Source organism: Myxine glutinosa, chromosome 7 (genome assembly GCF_964187855.1).
Source record: "Myxine glutinosa chromosome 7, kmMyxGlut1.1, whole genome shotgun sequence".
Taxonomy (NCBI): domain Eukaryota; kingdom Metazoa; phylum Chordata; class Myxini; order Myxiniformes; family Myxinidae; genus Myxine; species Myxine glutinosa.
In genome coordinates, this window is record NC_136267.1 from 77,275,077 (window position 1) to 77,299,308 (window position 24,232).

Here is a 24,232-nt window from a genome sequence, read left to right on the forward strand (position 1 = left end):
TGTTTCTGGGGTTTGTTGATCTGGATAAAGCATTCGATAGGGTTCCACGCAAAGTAGTAACATGGGCATTGAGGAAGTTAGGAGTGCAGGAATGGTTAATCAGAGTAGTGATGGCAATGTACGAGAGAGCGCACACAGCTGTAAGGACGAAGGACGGGAACAGTGGAGAATTTGAGGTGAATGTGGGAGTGCATCAGGGGTTGGTACGAAGTCCACTACTATTTGTAGCTGTGATGGAGGTGCTGGCTCAGAACGTAAAGGAAGGTTTACCGTGGGAGTTGTATGCAGATGATCTGGTGTTGATTGCGGAGAGTATAGATGGACTGAAGAAGAAGATGAAGAAGTGGAAGGAATGTATGGAGGCAAAAGGTCTGAAGGTGAATATCGGAAAGGCGAAGGTGATGGCAAGTGGTAAAGCATGTGGTGAGGTGGAAAGAACTGGGAAGTGGCCCTGTGCTGTGTGCAGGAAGGGTGTTGGAGTGAACTCCATTCAATGTACAATGTGCGCTGAGTGGGTTCATCAAAAATGTAGTGGTTTGAGAGGGTCATTGCCCAATGTGGCAGCTACATTCCAGTGTAAGGTGTGCATAGTTGTATCTTAGAGACGACATGAAGCTGGAAGATGTGAAAACATTTTGCTTCCTGGGAGAGATGTCGAATGGAGAAGGTGGATCAGACTCGGCAACGGTTGCGAGAGTGAGATGTGCTTGGAGGAAGTTTCTGTAACTGAGTGGCGTGCTGACGAGGAGGAGAGTGTCGCTGAAGCTGAAGGGAAAGGTGTATGCTGCATGTGTGGAGAAGTGTTATGATTTATGGGAGCGAGACATGGGTAATGAATGTAGAGCAGCAAGGAAGGCTGGAAAGGGTGGAAATGCGAATGGTTCGGTGGATGTGCAGAGTATCGTTGAGAGAGAGGAAGACAAATGATGAATTGCGAAAGATGATGGGAATAGAGCCTGTGATTGATGCTGTGAAGAGAAACAGGTTGAGATGGTTTGGTCATGTGTTGAGGAAGGATGAAAGTGACTGGTTGAGAAGAGTGATGGAAATGAATGTAGAAGGAAGTAGAAGATGGGGAAGATCGAGAAAGACTTGGCTAAAGGTGGTGGAAGAAGAAATGCGGGCAAGGGGGTTAACAAGGGGAGATGCAGAAAATAGGGCAAAATGGAGAAGATTGTCATGGGGACCGCAAGGCTAACCCCCGCTCTAGCAGGGAAAATGGCCTTAAAATGCCTGTTGTTTGTTGTTGTTCATATCAATATTGTTGCAATATGTACTTTGATGTCTGATCACCCCCTTTCTTCCTAATTCCACCCCTTTGTATTTTCTTACAATTTATTTGAGATTTTCCCTACCCCATATCCTTATGACATTAATAATTTAGAAGGTGGAAGGTAGGTCATGGAGCAATTTTTCATCTGAGAAACCCATATGATTGGTTATGAAGGTTGAGAGGTAGACGTAGTTTGGCAGACTGAGGGTTCTTTCGGTCAAAGAGTATTTATCTTGTACAATCTGTAAGAATCTGCTTTTGCATGTATCCATGCTTGTACTTACAGAGCCTAAAGAAAGCCGTCATGATATCGAACGATAATCATAAACATTGGAATGCCCTTGGAATTGTTGCGGCCTGCCCAGGTAAGTGGTCCACCTGCGGTAGCACACCTCTGGTCCATTTAACTGACTTTCCCAAAACCCTGGCCTGTTTACTTATGGAGGAGAAAAGTTTGGACTATTTTCAGATGCATTTTCAAGTTGTCTTTTGCACCATCACAATTATCAATGTATAATGGAATATTTACATGTTCAGTAAGTGATAAGGGAAGGGAAGAGTGCTTTACATTATGAATGAGTGGTGGGGATCGGAATGCAGAAGAATTATGAAACCAGTTGTTGCAATGGGGCAAAAATTCCAACACTTTTGCATACGTCATTTGTAAATGGCCCCAGTGGAGAATTTACATTATTTTCTCATTTTATTTTCTGACCGTTACAGATGTTGGGAATTATGCTCTGGCACAGCATTCCTTCATCAAGTCCATCCAAGCAGAGCAGAATGTAAGCTGTGTTCCTGCGGTTACAGTTTCTATGAACAAACACTGAATCATTATATCTTGTTAGCCTGGTGTTCGTTTCATGGTTAAGGTGGCTGCCTTAAGATCTTAAGTTTTTGAGTTTGAGACCCTATTGTGCTGTTGAAATAACCCCACGTGGGTTGACTCGGCTTGTCATCCTTCCGAAGTCGGCAAAATGAGTTTCTAGCTGACTGGTAACAGGGGGCCCTGCATCAGTGGCACAGCCGCACTCCCAGCCATGATGCAACCAGCAGCAACAGCCTGCATACATCTGCTATATATTTAATGCATTACATCTTCTGGATAGCCAATTGGCTGTTTCACAAAATATTTTATTCCAGCATTTCTTACTTTTTTCTTAAGACTGGCATTTTCTTTCATTGTGATAATCTTCAATGATACTGTAAGTACGTATATCAATTTGAACTTATTTTTCAACTTTGACTATTCATTCCATTGATTACTTTGAAACCGTCTTCCTCCATTTTCCTGAATATGTCCCTTCCCTCTTTTTACTCTTCTATCATCCCAATATTCTTTACCTTCTCTCCTTACTCGGTTCTCCAACTACCCTACCATCCCCTCCTCTTTCTATCCTTTGTCTCGCATTTCCTTTATCAAATAATTTATTCCCACCCAATTTATTGAATACATAATATATAGATGACCCTTATCCCAGATATCCAATGACATAAGAAATTAATTACTTCTGCCACCGAAGGTGGACAGAGGTTATGTTTTCACCCCTGTCTGTCTGTTTGTTTGTCTGTGAGCAGGATATCTCAAAGCAGGATATGTTTGTCTGTGAGATAAACGTGGACGGATTCGGATGAAATTTGATGAACACATTGGGTGTGTGATAAGGACGAATTGATTCGATTTTGGTGAAGATCCGGATCCAGCTACTGGAATTTTAAAATGTTTTTTAAAGTGATTCTTCACCATTGAGAGATACAATTTAACAAGCTCAAGCTGTATGCTGTACATAAGGGAATGGAACTGGGCATGCAAAGTCCTTCCTTGGCCCATTCTAAGCTCCTCACCACATACAAGGCTTTAATTCGCAGCTCAATGGAACACTGCTCTCCCCTCTGGGCTGGGGATCCTGCCTCACACCTAGCTCGTCTTCACGCTGTAGAAACCAAAGCTTTCAGAATCATTGGAATCTCCCGCGATGAAGCTGTTCGTGAGGGCCTTGCACTCGCTCATCACAGGCATGTTGGTGGTCTTTCTGTCTTCTACCAACTCCTCTCCGGCCTAGTTTCCCCAGCTCTGTCTGGGCTCTGTCCCCCAAATATTCCTACAGGTCGCACAAGATCTGCCTGCAACCCTCTTATGGTTAAACTGCCAAAATCAAGACTTTCTGCTCACCTTCACACCTTCATTCCTCTTTTCTCCCGCCTCTGGAACAAACTCCCTCACTCTCTTCAATCCCACTCCTCCCTCCAGGTCTTTAAAACAGCTGTTCACCACCATCTCTTATCTTCCCCCATCCCAAAACCTTGATCTTTTCTACCCCCGTTAAAACACCCCAAATCCACCTCTTTCAATCTCCGATTTCATTCCTGAAATTCCTAGTAGTGTTCATTTGTTTTATACTGTGTACCCCACCCCACCTCCTCCCCAGCCCTCTCCCTTCCACAGATCTCCCGATGTCCCTGTTCACTACTGTTGTGCTTGTGTGCTTTCCTCTCTCTCCCCCTCTTGTCTCCCGCTCCCTTTATTGTATGTTTTGTTTCCGTGCATGTTGTCGTGTTTAATATGTTTGCTCTTACACGAGCCTCGACTCTGTATACAAAAATAAGAAAAATCATGCAAAGCAGTGGACACATTCATGAATGGAATAGCTTATTCTGAAGAAGAAGACTGGCCTGTTTGGTGTTTCCGTCTGAGCACGTAGCTCATGATATTGATATCTCTGGTTGAAGGTCTTGAACTAAGTGTACTGTGAGCTCCTAGCAACATGAGTTTTGTAAAGTAATTTGCAATGTTCCCTTTTTTCCACAGAATGTAGTTGCTTGGACAAACCTTGGTGCTTTGTACCTGAAGAAACGGAATATTGAGGTGAGTCAGTTTTGTAACAGAATGACAGCATGTGGGCTAGTGTTGTGCTGTGCATGTTGTTGTGCTGCAGTACGAAGTTCAAATCCTATATATTGTTGATTTGTTCATTCTCAACTAATGTTCAATTGTTCATGTAATTCATGTAAAACACCTCCGTTGATGTCTCCTAATGTCCTTGTCCGACGTAATCGAGTACGAGTGTATATGAACAAGCTACGTGCTGGCTGGACTGTACATGATATAGGTTAGAGTCCCTGTATATAGAGAGTTGTGTCAACTCAAATTTGGACGCCATTTTGTGTCTAAGTGTGTCGGATTAGATATACATGTACATTTGCGATATGGGGTGATATATTCTAAACCTGCTATAAAAAAATTTACTACACATATTTAGTCTTATTATTACATACAGGTGATATTTGTTTTGTCAAAAACTCAGCTATTGCCGTGAAAAAGAGCTGTGTGGTGATATTAAAAGTGGTATGGCAATGCATATTACAAGCCAACACTGCATATAAGAGCTAACATTATAAGTAAGACAAACCAATGCTGTCGTTCTCTGAATTTTAATAACTTTTAGAAAGGAGTGTGGGCATATCCAATATTTTTTAAAGGGTGCCGAGAGCAATTCCGGTGTAGGACTTCCAGCCGACATATAGTCTAACACACTTAAAACAAATTCTGTACATGGTATTGCCATATTTCTATAGTGTACAACTTTAGTTTTATCGACATTTATATTCAATTTCCATTGTAATGATTTAACAAGCTGCAAGTCAGCTTCTGTCTCTGACATAAGGAAAACGTCATCGGCATCTAGTAAGATTGAAACGTTCATTTATTACTACACCCTTGCCCAGAACTCTGATGGATATTGCCTGATCGATAAATATGTTTCATAGCTGGCGACTTAATTAACACTTAATATGCCACAAGACGCATGAGCACTGTACAAAGCAAACAATAACTCGTCAAATTTTGGACGTATGGATGGCTGCACAACCCACAAAAAAATTGAGCAGGTCCCCCCCTAAAATTGCTTTTATGATTGCCGATTAGGCTAAAGATTTTAAACCAAAAAAATAACTTGCCTCGGAATAAGTTTTGAATGGACGGACAGACAACTGAAAACAAAACGGACCATGGGTTTCCCACCCCTATAAAATCAAATTAATTCCCTCTGAAAAAGTACAGTGACATTGCCCGCAGACTACCCAACCGCAGACCAGGCAATGTCACTGTACCGGGACATTTAATCAATCAATGACAATATGCGGTCCGCTAGGACTACCCGAAAAGAATTGAGCTGGGTTCTTCCCACGGAAATGCATTTTTGGTCAGCTCCTTGAAGATTATAAACAAACACAAATCACTTCCCTTTAAAAGGGTTTTCAACGGACAGGCAACCAAAAAAAAACCGAGCAGATAGAATTGCTTTTGAACATCGATCATCAAGCGGCGTGGGCCTACCTGGCAGAGTCTCGAGGAGTCGATCGCTTTCCAGCTCTTTCGTCTGACTTTCGCTTCCCAAATTTGTCTTCTGACTTTATCACTTGGAAATCTATACATCTTATATTTCCCAGATTGGTTTGAACAACCAAAAGCAGAACAACCAGTCATTTTGTTTGGCAATAAACAACATTCCCGTACCAAGCTGACGTTCACGCACGGTGAAGTTAGACACAAAATGGCGCCACGAAATCACGTGACCAGAAATCTCGGGTCAGCGCATGGCGCAACTCTCTTTATACAGGGACTCTAATATAGGTGAGTGTGCATAGCTTAGAGGTATGCACACTCACCTTTGAGCTGTCTCACCAGCTTTTTTATTTTGACCCAGCTGTAAACTGTCATTCTGGTGTTTCGCATGAAGGGCCATGCATCAATGCGCGTGCCATCCACCAGATGGGCGTTACAAGTCGTAGGACGTAAGTGGGCGTTGAAGGTCTTTTGTGTGGAGTAGGCGAGTTTTTGCCAGCACCCTGAACCAATTACAAAATCTGGCTGAAATTGCAGGTAGGGTAGCAAGAGGTCTGGTCTTCGTGAACTCTACTTGATACCAGGTTACACGACTTGCTATCTTAGAGTGTGCTTGTTGTCTGAACAGCAGCTCCAACACGAAATAAATTCACATTTTTCCATTGTTCGCATGTTACATATGAATGACTGTCTTCAGCAACAAAGGACAACCATGATATGTATAATCTACTGCATGAGCGCAAGCTCACTGTAAAGGTAGACGTGAAAGGTTAGACACCAGAGAGTTTTTAATCTTTATTTTTTAGATCTGCCTCCATTCAGGGTCAGAAAGGCGAATCAATAGGTTTCCTATTTCAGAATGATTCAATGTCAGTGAATTGAGGGTTTTTTGTTTAATTTTGGAGAATAAGGATTTTAAAATCACCAAATCCTCACCCTCACCCCTCCCCGCCAAGACGCCCCCTCGCCCCTCCCCTCCTAGACTCCTGCCTCACCCCTCCCCTCCAAATCTCCCCCATATCCCATCCCTTTCAAATCCCTCCCCTTGTCCCTTCCCTCCCAAACTCCCCCCTCACCCCTCCCCTTCAAATCTCCCCACCCTCATTGCTTCTCAATTTCCCCCCTCTCACTCCCCCTCCTCAAAGCGTCCTCCCCGCTTCTTCCCCCTTCAAACTCTCACCTCCATCTCCCCCAACCTTCTGCCTCGCTCTTCCCCCTCCTCAAATAACACCTCATTGTGGCTCACCCAATCACCATCAAACCTTTTGTCCGCCCCATCCTTCCCTTTCTCCGAGCTATTCTGAAATCTCTGACACACCTTCAACAGCTCTCCCTATCTCTTCCACCTCTTCCACATCTTACCCTACCCCTCCTCCCGCCTGTTCTGTATCTGATGCTCCCCCTTCCTCTTCATTAACGGTATGGACCTCAAACATCCGGGGCCTTCGTTCAAACTTAACTGATCTCTCCATACAGGTTGCTTCTGTCAAACCAGACGTGATCTGCTTAACAGAAACTTTCCTCCTTTATGATGTCTCTGATTCCATAGTATCTCTCCCAGGCTACTCCCTCCTCCGGTATGATAGACCTGAGCCTCGTCCTGGAGGCGGGGTTGCTATCTTTATCAAAATTGCTATATTGCTATTTGGCGTCTGGTCAAATCCGTTTCTGGTGTTTGTTCCCCCTCCATCCCCTCCCTTACCTCAAACGGCTACACAGCTGACTCCGCACGTGAAAAAGCTGAATGCCTCAACTCTGTGTTTGCCTCTAAATCTTGTGTCCCAAACCCATCCCTCTCTGTACCCACCATACCCAGTCGTACCCTGCTGCTCCTGGACTCCGTGTCCTTTCCTCCTGACAAGGTGGAAAAGTTTCTGTCAACCCTCGACTCTGATTCTGCAACTGGACCCGACGGCATCAGCCCACGGGTCCTAAAATCCTGCTCTGCTGCTCTATCTCACCCTCTCTCTGTTCTCTTCACCCTCTCTTTTGCTCAAGGTCAACTGCCATCTGCTTGGAAATCAGCCAACATCACCGCTTTGCACAAAAAAGGTGCAAAAACAGATCCTAGCAACTACAGACCAATCAGCCTTCTCCCAATTATCAGCAAAGTCATGGAATCCATCATTGCTTCGGATATGAAATCTTTCCTCTTCTCCAATGGCTTGATCTCTGATCATCAATTTGGTTTCAGACCAGGTCACTCTACTCTGGACATGCTGCTTCTGCTGTCTCAACAATGGATGGAGGTCCTCAATGCCAAACAGGAAATTAGAGCTGTCTCCCTCGACATATCACGTGCCTTCGACACGGTCTGGCACCCCGCTCTGCTCACCAAACTCTCCTCCTTTGGTATCCATGGAAATCTCCACGCATGGCTGGCGGACTTCCTCTCTAGTCGTCGTCAACGTGTGGCCCTGAATGGGTTTCTCTCATCTCCTCTTCCTGTTCAGGCTGGAGTTCCCCAAGGCAGTGTTCTGGGCCCCGTGCTTTTTCTGGTCTTCATCAATGATCTCTCTGACTCTCTCGAAAATCCTCTCTATCTCTTTGCTGATGACTCCACTCTCTGCCGCTCCATTCCTCTTCCCTCAGATCGGCAGTCTGCTGCCTCCTCACTCTCTGAAGACCTGGACAAAATCACAGACTGGTCAAACAAGTGGAACATGTCTTTCAATCCTGACAAATCTCACACTCTTACTATGTCTCTCCGAAAAGATCGACTGGACAACCCTCCCATCTACTTTCTCAACAATCCTCTCCAAGAAGTTCTGTCGCTCAAGATTTTGGGTCTCACTATCTGCCATGATCTTTCTTGGGAAAACCACATTTCCAAGCTGGCCTCCAAAGCCAGTCGCCGACTGGGCATCCTCCGTCGTGCGAAGTCCTTCCTCGGCACACCTGAGCTCCTCACCACATACAAGGCTTTCATCCGCAGCTCAATGGAATACTGTTCTCCCCTATGGGCCGGTGCTCCTGCCTCACACCTAGCTCGGCTTCACGCTGTTGAAACCAAAGCTTTCAGAATTATTGGAATCTCCCGCGATGAAGCTATCTCTGAGGGCCTTTCACTCACTCACCGCAGGCAGGTAGGTGGTCTTTCTGTCTTCTACCGACTCCTCTCCGGCCTTGCACCCCCAGCTCTCTCTGTGCTCTGTCCCCCAAATATTCCTACAGGTCGCACAAGATCTGCCAGCAACCCTCTGATGGTTAAACTGCCGAAATCTCGGCTCTCTGCTCACCTTCACTCTTTCATTCCTCTTTTCTCCCGCCTCTGGAACAAACTCCCTCACTCCCTTCAATCCCACTCCTCCCTCCAGGTCTTTAAAACAGCTGTTCACCACCATCTCTTATCTTCCCCCATCCAAAACCTTGATCTTTTCTACCCCCGCTAATTCACCCCAGATCCACCTTGTTTGAAATTCCAACTTCTTTCCTGGAAGTCCTGGCAGTGTCCATATGTTTTATACCTCTCCCACCGCTCCCTTCCCATGCCCCCCCCCCCCCCCCAAAGCCCTCGCCCTCTCTCAGATCTCTCGATGTCTCCATGTCTCTCGGTCCCTGCTCTCAAATGTTGTGTTTGTGTCCTTCCCCCTTTCTCCCCATCTTGTCTACCGCTCCCGATGTTATATGTTTTATGTGTCGGTTTGTCTTTCTGTGTGATTAATGTTCGCTCTTTCACGAGCCTCGATCTTGTATTAAAAAAAAAAAAAAAAAAAAAAAAAAAAAAAAAACTCAATTCAATTGTTCAAGACAGGGTCCACCATCACCATTTCAGGATAACTACAATGGACCTGAAAATGCTGCCTGTAAGCAGTTCCTCCCGTATCCGGTAATACAATGAAGCAAAATGTATGATGTCATTTGCACATAAATAAGAGTAGTAGACAGAGGTGAGGGAAGGCCGAGGGATTCTGTTATTGATGGAAATATATGCGAGTCTCATAACATGCTGTTTTATCCATTTTTTTTCAGCTTGCCCATGAAACCTTCAAGGTTGCGCAGTCTGCAGAGCCTTCATATGTTGCTTGCTGGATTGGGCAGGTAAGTCTAAGAATTCCACGGGCACTGGACGCATCTGCTTGGCCTCAACCTGTCTTGCCTCCTGATAAATAAGAAATCCACACTGGATCAAAGGCAAAGATACCTTTGCTGCTGTGGTTCTTGTATTCATTAAGCACCTGCAAAGGTTCAATATCATTTTCAGGACAGCTTTGTGAAAATCCTAACCCATTTTGACGTTTGTGTGTCAGGCTTTAATTGCAGAGAATGTTGGCAGTGAAGAAGCAATGGATCTGTTTCGTCACACCACTGAGTTGGCGCTTCATGTAAGTGCATACCATACATTCCTTCATACAAGCGTTGTACTCCATGGTCGTGGTGTTTTGTTTCCTCAAGAATGATAAAAACAATTTATTTGAACAAGAATGGCCATACTGTGGTCACAATGGGCCGATTGGGAAACACGCATTTTATGCACAATTAAAAAAAATAACGACACCTATTCTCTATGACAGCCTCTGCCATGGTTATATCAGAACGAGCTGATTCATCACACAGTCACAGATTGCTTAACCCCAATATGACGCTGTACAAAAATTACGTAACGCTATTTTTAAAAATAATTTGTGTAACATAACGCTTGACTACGTAACATAATATTTAATTACCATGCATTCTCTCATATTGTGTATTCTGACAGACTTGATTGCACCTTACTATTATTTAACATACGTTTAGATATTTCGGGGTCCCTCATCGTGATCAACACTCGACCCAGTGGCCTGCAGGCCTAATGTGTTAGGCCAGTGTTAGGCCCACCAGAAAATCAAGATGGTGTAGCGGTTACCGCTGGATGCACACAATCGCCTTGCACCGGCCAGAACACGGCCAGACGCGCCTCTCCCGGGCATGCCCGGACTCACTGTTCCCGGGCACGCCCGAACCTCCCGGGCACGCCCGGTCTCGTCTTTCCCGGGCATGCCCGCTCTCGCCTTTCCAGGGCTCGCCCAGAGCGTCCGGACATGCCCGCTATCGCCTTTCCAGGGCTCGCCCAGAGCGTCCGGGCATGCCCGCTATCGCCTTTCCAGGGCTCGCCCAGAGCGTCCGGGCATGCCCGCTATCGCCTTTCCAGGGCTCGCCCAGAGCGTCCGGGCATGCCCGCTCTCGCCTTTCCAGTGCTCGTCCAGAGCGCCCGGGCACGCCCAGCCTCGACTTGCCAGGCCGCAGCCAAACACGCCCGGGCAGGTCCAGACTCGCCTTTCCAAGGCTCGCCCTTGACACCCGGGCATGCCCGGTATAGCTTTTGCCGGGCAAACTTCCCGACATAAATGTGTATATATATTGCTGCCCGATGAACGGGCTTTTGTCAGAATACCTGAGCTGTTTTGTTTCAATAAAGCAACTCGGACGAATTCCGTCTTTGGTCGCGTCACTTCTTTCGACTCGCGTTGGAGCGCAGCTCCTTCAATGGTGCGGTGGCCATATCATTTTGTCTCAATGCTATGGTGGGTGGAGTAAAGCGACAGATGTGGGTTTTGTCCAGCAGCAGTCCAGCCAATGGGTGCACATTTTAAAAAATCGATTCCAAACAGCAACAACAACAACAACAGCAACGCAAAGCTCTTGTAGACCTACAGCATGTGACAGGTGAAAATATTTATTTGGCTGTGCTGTTGATACATTGTGGTCTGCTCTCTATAAAAAGGAAACCCAGATTTCCTTGACTTGGTGGATTTCCATGAAGTTTGCCTCGCAATTAGCTGTATTATCGAGATTACTGCAAATTAGATTTGAGGTTGTTGGGGGTGGAGAGGAGAAAACAGGCATGCAAGCCAAGCCACAAAAGATAGCTCACAAATGCATGAACAGCAGTGCAGTCACAGGTGTCAAGAACAATTCCGTTTCTGATTCTGATGTACCATGCTCTGTTACAGAACGTCGGTCCTACCAAACAGATTTTTGGCCAGGTTCCGACTGGGTGGTGATTTGCCAATGCCTTACCAGCAGTAGTTTGGGCAATAATTTGTAATATGTCCAGGGTACCGGCGATAGCTCACCTACTCTTTGCGAAGGCCTCAAGGCACTTGTAACACTGGCCTCAAGAGGTTCAGCACGTGATAGAATTCCTCCCAAAGCAATCCGTCGCTTTCAAATGCACATGAAATCCAATGGCAAAACTAGGAGGCAACAACTGATGCTATACACTGACATTTGGAAATCAGGATGAGGTTCCAGACAATCAAATGCATAGATGTCCAGTGAAATAGCCTTAACTTCTTGTTTGACAGCACTTTCTGGTGCAGATGAAGTATCATGTGCCAGGTGGAATGACTTGACCGGCACCAAACTGATAGTTGGAGATCAGAAGAGTTAATCCTGGAGAAAAGATGTCTTGGGGTCTGCTGTAATTTCAAATTCCATGCCTCAATTTGCTCATGATGGAGAGAAAGCTGACTTATCTATTGTAAGAGGATCAGTCGTGACATCAAGATTTTGAATATATTGGGTAACGTTGGCAGTTTTCCCTGATACAGGCAGGTGACACTCAGAAGATAGGCCTGGAAAAGAGCAGAGAAAGAAATGTTGTTATAGTCATAAAATGTACCGTTACTTAAGCTATCATGCTTGTTTAAAAGAAAAAATCAGTGCACACTTGAATTTTCTATGCGGATGATGATTTATTTATTTATTAACCTCGCCAGAGGAGAGGGTATTGCATTTGAGTATGTTGTCTGTCTGTTTGTTTGTCCGCACAGAATAAATATGATTTTCTCTAAAACCGTTGGTCCGATTGACAAGAAATTTTCACCATAGGTGCTCCTCCACCTGTATAATTTCTTTAATGATAATTATGACATCATAGGTCACGTGGTTCGGCCGCCATCTTGGAAAAATCGAAAAACTTTGCACCTCTATATCTCGGAAAGCGCTGAAGAGAAAAAATTGAGACATGGCTCATTGTAGCCGGCGAAGCCGGTGTTGTGAATGAACGCGTACGTATTATGCTGAAAAACCAGATTTTGCTGGATCTTTTGAGAATTTCGAAGCTTTGACGCACCAAATCGCTCCATGGAGGCCGCCATCTTGCGGATGCAGAAGTATGCATAAAAAAATTGCGAAAAAGTTCAATAGGAGTTTGTTTCACCCGTCTTTGTTTGATTCACAATGGCATGCACCTCTAATTTGTAATTAAAATACTTTAAGACCAACCTCATTCCCCGGACCCGCACGGGCCCTGGTTATCTTCAACGAAAATCGTCACCAAACACCGAAACCAATGAGATTCGAGCATTGGAAAAAATATTTCAAAAAAGCTTATTACCGCGTTTCGGAGGCTGAAAACGGCATCAAATATTCTAAAATTGACGAAGAATTATTTTTTAGAAATCTCGCGCCCGTAGGGGGTAGTTTTTCACGGCCGGAAATATCCGAAGTTGAGACGGAATTCACGGAATTAATCAAGAAGGAAATTTTATAAATTTTAATCTCATCCAGAATGCAAATGGTGTCATTTTTAACTCGGTACGGTACCTACTACACCTACCGACTACCAACTACCTACCCTACTGATGCCACAGTGATGGGTAAAATAGTGGCAAGAGGCTTTGGCTTCACCGGCTCATTGCGGCTTTGCAGTAGGGTACTAGTAAAGAACTCTCCATGGGGAATAAAATATGTTAATGATGATGTCATACTGTCATAGGTGCCTCCATTATGACGTCATAATTCGACAAGTGCAAAACTTCATCCGATAAAGATGAAATTTCTTGAGCGCCAAGTCGGCATAAACTGGTGGAGAAAAAATAATAATGATGACGTCATCGGTCACGTGGTTCGGCCGCCATATTTGTTTTAACACAAAAGCCTTAAAAAACCACTGAAAATACATCCTGGCGAGGGTTTGCAATCTCTGATTGCTCTTTTTCTTGTTTATGTATTTGTTTTTAAAGAAATTGTATGAGCAACATGTGTTGTCTGCATTGGATTGTTGACTTGTCTCGGGTTGATTCTCAGCCACAGAGACATTCACAATTTGTCGTCGTTGATGTGACACTCTGCAAACAAAGTATTGTTAGAGATGATGATGAATATGTGTTCTGATTCCATGCACAGATCGAAGGTGCAAAGGGTTATGCACATTGGGTGTGCACCACGCTGCAGGACAAGAGTAACCGCAGCTCTGAGCTGTATCGCTTTAACATAGTGCGCATGAATGCGGTGTCGGCTGCTCACCTGGCAATCAGTGGGTGTACTGGTGAGTTGTGTACGCGAGTTGGCACCGATTGTGTGTATACTGCATAGCCCCAAAATACAAACCCCAATTTAGCTCTTTAATATCCTGCACATCTTCCATTCCTTTCCCAATTTCCCTGTTCTTCCAATGTCCGGCACTTTCATTGACTCTATTTGTGTCCAATTGTACCGATCATCTTTACAGCAACTACGAATCTCAGAGAAATCATGAATACAACTATTTACAAAAGTGATTTTTGCCTGTCATTAGTTCGACTTCCTGATGACCCAGTCAGTCTTACAATGCTGGGTTACCTGAGCGAGCACTTGTCATTGAACCGCCAGGCTGCCAAGGCCTACGGCAGGTATGACTTGTGTTTTTCAAGATTCTTTATCCCGCTCAGTTATCTTGTTCCTGTTAAGCCAGACTCTCGATATGTTGACGTCTTTTTCACTTTTGCTTGATGGCGTTGAGAGTGCCTTAACAAGAGGCAACTCGCAATATTGTAAATCAAAAGATGGGAATTTAAAGTTTTCCCCAGGCAACAGGCCAAAAGGCCATTCTTTTTCAAAAGGTATGATGGGATAAGTATGAAGGACATGTAACTGAACCCCTCTGAGGAACTCCTTAACACATGCTGCCTGTGAAACACAAACGTTATAATGAATATTGTCGTTGGATTTCATAATTATTTTAATTGTCCAATGTCAAACCTGGACAAGACAACTTGGACGCTGGTACGTGAGCTATCCCTGCAGTGTACCCTTTGTCTATTCTTCCTGAGAATTCAGTGTGTTTAAGATTGTGAGAGAGAGATTGTTCCTAGTAAAGGGTATGCAACTTTTATAGTGCTGAATTCCATGACCTAGGCCTGTGTTTGAGTTTTGTGTGAGTTTGAGGTCACATTGGTGCGTAGTTGTAAAAGTTTGCAAAGGTGATCTGTGCAGCATTGAATGTGGTGCAAAATTGTGTCCAAGGCCTACAGCTATTGTTGTGATAACATAAGCAGTTTATATTATACTTGCATTGAACCCATCGCTTTGTTGACGGTGGTTGAACAACATGACTTTATATGTTGTATTACAGCGATAGTTTATTCACGGTCAGTATTTGCAAAAAAATTATTCCAGAAACATCTTTACTACTAACAAGCCAGTGTTAATTTTAATAATACATACACCTGTTCACCAAAAAACAAGATTATGAATACGTTTTACGTTCCCAGGGATCAAACGTTACGTCGTTCTTTTTATCACGTTGCGATATGCATTCAGGTTTGTTCTCACTTATGCTTTCTGATGGTGAACAAAAGTGACGATGTCAGCCCCTCACCTATGAATGTCAGATTGAGTCGGATACATGGGTTATATTCGACTGCTGTCAGAGAAGCGACATGATGAGTTGAGTGCTGTACGCCCAGATGACATGCACGTTCATATAGACCTAGCTTAGCGCTAGACGTAATGCTGTAATGACATCCCAGACATAATGCTGTAATGACGTCACAGCGAAAAGAGGGTGACAGACAGAGGGAAGGACAGACAGATGGAGAAATCCGGCTACTTTAAAATATATCGATTCTTGCGCATTAAATAAAAAGGTGGTATCCAAATTCTTCTTTCTGTTTTTCTGTCCAAAGGTAGGCTTAGTACTGCCATCGTAGCCTCACAGCAAATATTACTCTGGGTGATTCGCATTGGCTTTCCCAGTGGTAGGCAGGGCATGAATTAGCCAGGGTGCTGGCAATAGCTCACCTACTCTTGGCAAAGGACACCATGGGATCTTTAATATCCACCAACTAATGTTGGCAGATGGGACACCCACTTTAATGTCCATTCGAGGGACTGCACACACATTGATGTATTGGTCTTGGTCTACATGTGAAACACAAATATGACGGTTTATAGCTGTGTCGAGATTTGAACCTAGGCTGGACAGCTCACGCCAGTAGGTCTCAGGCTAGTATGCATACCTCTAGGGCAGTGGTTCTCAACCCACAGCTAAATCAGCTGCGGACCCATGGGATATCCTGTTAGAACAAGACAGAAAGTCCAACAGCGGCATAGCCGGGCTCGTAAAATATTATAAAGCACAAAGATATGATGAGCTTTTTAAACGGTTGCTAATGCTGTTTATAACATTAAACAAAGAAAACTTGAGGAATCCCGACATCCGTGAGGTAAGTTTTACTTACAGGACTGAGCAAAGATCTACCGTAATCTATATACCCCACAAGGGTTGGGTCAATAACATGACCCTGCAGCTAAAGTAGCGTTTTTCGTAGCGGCCCTTTGAAACACACCAATGAAACCCACTTTTCCTGCTGTTTAACATGAAACTGAAAGGGTGGAAGACCTGGTTGTGCTCATTTACCAAGCAGCTAGCTAGCGCTTGAAAAGCTAGCCGTTCTTTAACGGTTTTGCATGGAATGCTTGTTCGAATGTGAAAACCACTAGGCGATTTCTCCACAAGAAACTTGGTAAATGAACACACCCAATGTTCTTGAGACCCGACCATAGATCTGCCACTCAAAGAGGAATGACCCTTTCTGCTTGGTGTTACGATTAGATTTACTATTATATTAATGTTAGGTTGTCCTTATTTCGAAAATGATATCACTATCAAAAAACCGAGGCAAATTCCTTTCTTCCGCGGTTGTTGGTACCGTACACCGCGTATCATTGATTCATGGACCATACACCAATTCAATCCATTAACTTTGAATTCACGACATTGGGATTATAGTGTTATGGCCATATTTACTATATTATTATTATTACGAAAACGATACTACTGAAACGATACTACTGTATTAAGAAACCTGGGCTTAATTTGTCCAAAGTGGCCTGAAGGTGAGGCATGAAGCCTAAGGCCTGTACGTACTGTGTCGTTGGAAGACCCTTAATGTCTATGCTTTTGATAGTTGATGATCATTTTAACAATCGGTTTGTTTGTGTTTCACACTGAATGAAAAACGTAAACGTAGAGCATGGCGATTGTGATATATGACAGGTTCGACGATATGTTCGGCATGAACGAAATTGGAATCAAAATGCCGGAGTGTGGAGAGTCAACCGCCGTACCGCCGTAATGACGTCGGACGTAATCGCATCACTCTGTCATGTCACCAGATCCTCAGCTCTGATTGGTATACATTTGAGGGGACACACATACATACATACATACATGCATATGGACAAACACTGTTATAGACGGCTTTGCCCTATGTGCTACGCTGTAAAAGCAAAAAGAAGTAAAGATGCTGCGACTGTTTTTTTTTCTTTCCCTTAACCAGAAAATGCAGTAACGAATGAGCGTACTCTAAAAAATCATGTGTCTTTGGTACAAGTGCCTCACAAATCAAAACTCAAAATGTATTGTTAATTTTCAAATTGTCTTCAATTGGTTATTTGCAGGGTTAGAGGTATGACAGAATATTGATTTGTATTGCATTACTGTCAAATAATAGATACCAAACATCTTTACAGTCACGTGAAAAAGTAAGTACACCCCATGTAAAGTTTTGACTTTTTCAACATATTTCAACATACAGCTATTTGATCTTCATTTCAACAATATTGATAGATAAAGGTGATATAATATAACAAATATCATGAAACATTTACATTTTGTAGTCCATTGTATAATTCAAATAAACATAAATGCAAATTTTGCATGTGGAAAAAGTAAGTACACCCTTATAATAGGCTCTAATAGGTGGTATTGCCCCCTTTGGCAGAAACAACCTCGAGTAGGCGTTTCTTATAACTGTCTACCAGTCTCTGACATCGACTGGGAGAAATTTTTGCGCACTCCTCCATGCAGAATTCTTTCAGCTCTGTGATGTTTGAGGGGTTTCTTGCATGCACAGCTCATTTCAAATCCCCCCACAACATCTCGATGGGATTTAGATCCGGGCTTTCACTTGGACATTCCAGAACCCTCCATTTCTTTCTTTTCAGCCATTCCTTGGTGGATTTACTGGTAAGTAGTGTATATATGTTGCTTCTGGGACACTCTCATTTTCCCATTGACTTACATGTTAATTTTTCCCCTCCCTCATTGTCCCTAAACACCTCTATTTCTCTCACCCTGTTCTTTACGAACCTTCTAACCTTTTGACATGTTATCCTTATTCATTAGACCACTTAAACAATGGTCCTTCTGTGTGAACCTGTGATCCTTCTGACCTTATGGACCTTTTAACCTTTTACTCTTAATATCATCTGGTGAATCATCTTTGACCCACTCAAACAACGACCCTACAAATATTTGTTTATGCGTGGGAAATAATTTAATTCTCTTGCCACTCCCTTCACCATCTAATATATTAACAAAAAAGATGTTTGAGTTTGGTTCTTTATTAAGATATTTTAACTGAGCTAAGATAAAATGGTAAACCACCCTCAATGTTCTTGTTTGAGCGCCTCCAGTGCCACATACTTTTTGGTAGGCTCTGCCCACTTTTTGTTAAGCTCCATCCACTTTTTGGTAAGCCACGCCCACCTTTTTACTAAGCCCCGCCCACTTTTTACTAAGCCCCGCCCACTTCTGCTAAGCCCCACCCACTTTGTTAAGTCCCACCCACTTTATAAACTCTTCAGCATTGTATCATTTCCAGGTAATACATTACATCATTTTCAGGGAATTTCCATCACATCATTTCCAGTTAAGACACGCCCAGGGAATTTCCACAGGAAATGACACACCCAGTCCTTATAAAAGGCACCGACCACACAGGCTTTTTCAAACACGCTTTCTGCTTCACTTGAGAATGGACTACTATGCCGAAATGGAATGGGATAACTTTGCTATTCCTTGGAGTCCTACTACCTGTGTAGAACTCAACCTTCAGATTGATGAACTGGACTCGAACCTCTTATCAATGGAGGTAAGTTTGTTTATTTATTTATTTATTTATTTATTTAATTAATTATTTATTTAATTATTTATTTTAATTTTTTTTTTTTTTAGATGAGACTCGTGTAAGAGTTAACAAAGTTTATTTTAATATTCATAGAGCTTGATTTATACAAATAAAAATATTGTATTAAATTAATACATTGTTATTTTCTTTCACAGGAAATTGCATCTGAGATACGAAATGAAAATTCTGCTTTTAACACAAGTTGGGATGAAGTTATTTTTTTGTTTGAAGACATTTTGAACAACCAAGACCCCCAGAACGAGTTCTACCTTGATGATCCAGCCAAAGAGTTATACCTTGTAGATCCACAAAATCCTGAAAAAGAGTTTTACCATGATGATACTTGTTGTGAGTTATCAAAACAAAACCCACTGAACAAGTTCTACCTTGATGAGCCAGAATACAAGTCATACATTGGAGACCCACAAATTTCTGAAAATTGGGAAAGGGGAGTTCTCCCTGATGGTCCGCAGTTATACTATGTGAGACACATCATAGAAACCCTAAAAAATTGGGAAACGGGAATTCTCCCTGATGGTCCGCAGTTATACTATGTGAGACACATCATAGAAACCCTAAAAAATTGGGCAAGGAGAGTTCTCCCTGATGGTCCGCAGTTATACTATGTGAGACACATCATAGAAACCCTAAAAAATTGTGAAATGGGAATTCTCCCTGATGGTCCGCAGTTATACTATGTGAGACACATCATAGAAACCCTAAAAAATTGGGAAAGGGAAGTTTTCCCTGATGGTCCGCAGTTATACTATGTGAGACTTATCACGGAAACCCCCAATATTTCTGAAAATTGTGGTTCTACCTTGGGGACTTGGAAAGATGGTTATATTTTTGGAGACTCGGAATGGGGGTTTTGTTTTGATGACTCGGAATGTGATACCTATCTTGGAGGCTCAACAGGAATGTGGTTATACCTTGGGAACTTGGAAAGTTGGTTTTATTTTGGAGACTCTACCTGTGGGGTTCCTCTTGGAGACTCTTTGGATTCTAAAGCAATGAACAATGTTCTTTATTTAATGACACTTGATTTAAGCAATATCAAGAAAGTTCGAGGAAGAAAATGCTGGAAAATTCTTTCTTCCCATTTCTACTTCTTCAAACTTGAAAGCCTTGAAAGACAGAATTGGAGGAAGAGGGGAAAAAAAAGAAAGAAATACGTATTTAAAAAAAGAAGAAAAGAAACATTATGTTAGGGTTTGGGTGGGATTTTGAATGTGAGGGTTAGGGATGGGGTTGCGTTAGGGATGGGGTTGGGTTAGGGTTGGGATTTTGAATGTGAGGGTTAGGGTTGGGGTTGGGTTAGGGATGGGATTGGGTTAGGGTTGGGATTTTGAATGTGAGGGTTAGGGATGGGTTGGGTTAGGGTTAGGGATGGGGTTGGGTTAGGGTTGGGTTAGGGATGGGGTTGGGTTAGGGATGGGATTGGGTTAGGGATGGGGTTGGGTTAGGGATGGGGTTGGGTTAGGGATGGGGTTGGGTTAGGGATGGGTTGGGTTAGGGATGGAGTTGGGTTAGGGATGGGTTTGGGTTAGGGATGGGTTTGGGTTAGGGATGGGGTTGGGTTAGGGTTTGTATATTATTATGACTCACTCACACATACACACACACACAAAAGTTAATCCCCATCTGAAAAGTTGTGGGATTCTGTGTTTGGGGTTCACAGATTTAAAAACGTATCCCCATTATACACACACAAAAGTTAAGCCCCAACTAAAAAGTTGTGGGATTCTGTGTTTGGGGTTCACAGATTTAAAAACGTATCCCCATTACATTTTATTTATTTATTTATTATTTTCAAGGGTATTATCTGCTTACTTGTGTTTTTTGTAATTCTTGCGAGTAAAATGAACCCAAGATTTCTTCTCCATTTAAATCATATAATTTGTAGGTCCAAGGGACTGTATCCATTACATCAATGATTTTAAATAATTCACAAGTCCATTTTTGTGTATAACCTTTCTCAAAATGACTTTTCCATTTGTATATTCTTACTATATCACCAACTTTAAACTTGGGCTTTCTCAAATTAATCTCCTTTTCATATTCTAATTTTGTAAATGTTTCCAATGGTTTTGATTTTGTTGATGAATGAACTGTATTATTGTAATTATCTACAATATCCTGAATTAAATACACCCATTTTTGAGAACCGAGTTGTGTGAATTTTTTATATAATTTCTCTTTTAAAGTACGATTAAAACGCTCAATAACAACTGCCTTTCCTTCATTAAAGGTGCTGTATAATTTAATACCCTTCCCCTTAAGAAATTTCATGAATATTTTGTTATAGAACTCTGTTCCCTCATCAGTCCATAACTTCTTTGGTTTCCTTTTATCCCGATCAAATATTAGCTTAAAGGCTAACATTAAAGTATCACCCCTTTTATTTTTTAAAGGGACAACCCAGGCAAATCTACTCCTCAAATCAATAACGGTTAAAGCATACCTGTATCCCCTGTCATTATTCAATTCAATTAAATCAGCGGACCATATGTGGTCGGTGTATTTAGAATAAACCTTCCTTCTTTTAAACTTTGTGATTATAGGTTTGTGTAATTCTTCAGCCAAAAGCTCCTCAGTCTTGATGACATCATTAGAGCCTAATAGTTTTTTGAGGAATAACCAAGACCAAGTTTCAATTTAGCATTTATCAAATTTCTCACAATAAACCTATCAACTTTCTCTCTCAACGTTGGATTTTGTATCAAAGACAAATTATACAACATTTCGCTGTCGGCTTTATGTTTTTCAGTCAACGTAGTGGTTTTCCCATAAGCAATATCATGCTTCATACACACTTCGTCAACCCTATTTGTAGGTTTAGACCAAGGTTTAGGATTGTCAGCCTCATCTAATCTTTTATCCAGGTTTGTTCCTGGACCACAGAAAGAATACCCTGGAAGGTGTAATTCCCCTGGAATTCCAGTTGTTGTAAATTTACTTCCTGACAGAAACTTTTGTATATCTCCTCCTCTTTTAGGTGAGATGAATTGGCACTTTTTAGAGCCACACACTTGACATAATCCTTTTTGATAAACTCTATTATTTTTAGCTTTAACATAAGAGATATTTTTAGATTTAGTTTTCTTTTTACATTTGAGACAATAACTCATATTTATTTATCAGAAAAATTCCGACAGAGTATCAAAACCTTTTTGGTTTTTAACATATACATTTCTATCTTAATTTTTAAAACATAAAGAATCCTAAGGAATGCCTTCACTCTCTCCTCCATTTATTTACAAATAAAAACTAACTAAAGTCAATGACACCAACATCATCAATCACATAATCTTTTCCTTCTTCTTCTTCTTCTTCTTCACCACTTTCACGTTTAAATCTCCTCCCTGAAATTGAAGACATTGACGTTGTTATTTTTGAAACCATTATCTTCATAAGAGTTGTTAATTCTTTAATTTCCTCTTCGGTGCGTTGAGATTGATTTATTTGCTGTAATACACTCAATCTTTTACGAATCTCACTGATTTCCATCTTTTTATATTTTTCCTCCCTCTCTCTTTGCTCCCTTTCCTCCCTCTCCTCCTTCTCCTTTTTCTCCCTCTCCTCCTTCTCCTCCCTCTCCCTTTCCTCCTTCTCCTTTTTCTCTCTTTCCTCCTTCTCTTCTTCAACTCCTTCCTCATCCCTTGCTACCCTTGAGTTTGAACCCCAAAGAATATTATACATATACTCATCTGGATTTTGAGATATTCTTGTATCTATAATTATTTTTCTCATAATAGGATACCAATAAGATTTGTTGACGATTTCTAAAAGAGTTTTATATTTCATAACTTTGAGAAGTTCATTTTTATTTAATATTTTAAACAAGTCTCTATTTGTGGGTTTAACAATATCAGTATAAGGCCAGTTTTTAATGACAAAATTCCCATGTATATGCTCCAAATCATAAGGTATGTAATACCGAGCACCCTTTTCTTGTAGGTATCCTTGAATACAAAAATTATAATTCTCTTGTAGTCTTCTTCCTGCCATTTATGTATCAGAAATATATGTGAGATTAATATTATGACAGGTAATACCACCCCATCTTCCCACTACCAAATCGGTTTGTATTCCTCGGCTTTCTATCCTTATCTCATGACCTTCCTTCTTTGTCATGCTAACCATCGCTATACTATCATATATTTTTCTTTTCTTAAAACCATGTATTTGTTGTTTATTAATTGTACTTCCACATAAATCCATATCCTCACCAAGTGGATAATATTCTTCTTTACGAGACTGATTCAAATCATGTAGGTCTTCTATGTTTATTGAAAAAGACCAATTATACCCTAAATCAGGCATATCGTACCCCCATTTATTAATTCGCATATTAACTATATGTCCTTCTTTATAAAATTCAATTGTAAGCAGGTAGTTAAATTAAATGAGGAAAGGTGTATGGTCAGTATAACCAGGTGTTGTGGTTGTAAATTTTACTTGTTTAACAAAACGTGCTGTTTTCTTTAAAAATATATATTGTGATAAATCACTAAATCTAATTAAGTCATTTGCATCTGTAGGGTTTGGATAATTGATTAATTTATAAGTATTCTTCATATTAATATTTTTACTTACACTATATTTTTGTCGTTCAGCCTGTGCCTTTGTATAATAATTTGATAAATCAATATCCTGAGAGGATTTTCCAAAGATAGAACCATCTTTTCCAACATAAGTCATTTATATTAGATTAAAAATGATATCATAAAAATTTTCATTATTGTTGAGTTGAAATAATACATATAAACATAATTGACCACAACATTTAGAATTAATTTCTTGAACTTGAAATGTTTGATAAACACCATTCTGTAAGAATTGTATTACTTCAACAGGTGGTGGCATACCATAACTATCAAAATAATATTTATCCTGACTATTATGAATACAAACCCAATGAGAACCATTCTGTGTGTCTAAATTCATAATAATATTCTTTGTATTCTTATTTATATGTATTAATTCATCTCTCATACAAATAACCACATTATCAATTTTTAGTGTTTTACAATACTTAGTAAGTTCTATATTTGATGTTGTATTCTTTCCAAATTGTTTAAACCATTTATCCATTTATTTATGAGAAAGATACAATCCATTACCCCGTTTAGTTAGTTTAACACCCGCTTGAGCGATAGAGGAAAGCATATCTCTAACCAACAATCTAGCTTTATCAGGTAGACTTTCAAGTTTTTGAGCAAAATCTACAATTACACCACTTCCACTAATTTGTTTCTCCAACTCCTTGTTATGTCTTTCCAATTCTTTTTGAGCTTTTAGTTGTGCCTTCCTTTCGTTAGCAGTTTTTACCGCTGCTGAAATACCACCAGTCAATGCTCCCGCCGCACTTAAACCAGCAAATAAAGGAATTAGAAACGGGAGAAATCCTCCTCTTGACTCGTCTATTGAATATTTCTTTAACATAGGTTT

General features: G+C 41.5%; 1 protein-coding gene across 1 annotated transcript in view; it reads left to right on the forward strand.

Moving 5' to 3' along the window:
- SKIC3 (SKI3 subunit of superkiller complex) overlaps positions 1–24,232 on the forward strand; it is a 117,572-nt gene that overhangs the window by 48,860 nt on the left and 44,480 nt on the right. Inside the window, exons 21-27 of the mRNA XM_068122557.2 lie at positions 1,560–1,638; positions 1,997–2,058; positions 4,083–4,139; positions 9,591–9,659; positions 9,869–9,943; positions 13,731–13,872; positions 14,122–14,215. Of these exons, the coding sequence (XP_067978658.2) occupies positions 1,560–1,638; positions 1,997–2,058; positions 4,083–4,139; positions 9,591–9,659; positions 9,869–9,943; positions 13,731–13,872; positions 14,122–14,215 (578 nt within the window). The remainder of the gene's footprint in view (positions 1–1,559; positions 1,639–1,996; positions 2,059–4,082; positions 4,140–9,590; positions 9,660–9,868; positions 9,944–13,730; positions 13,873–14,121; positions 14,216–24,232) is intronic.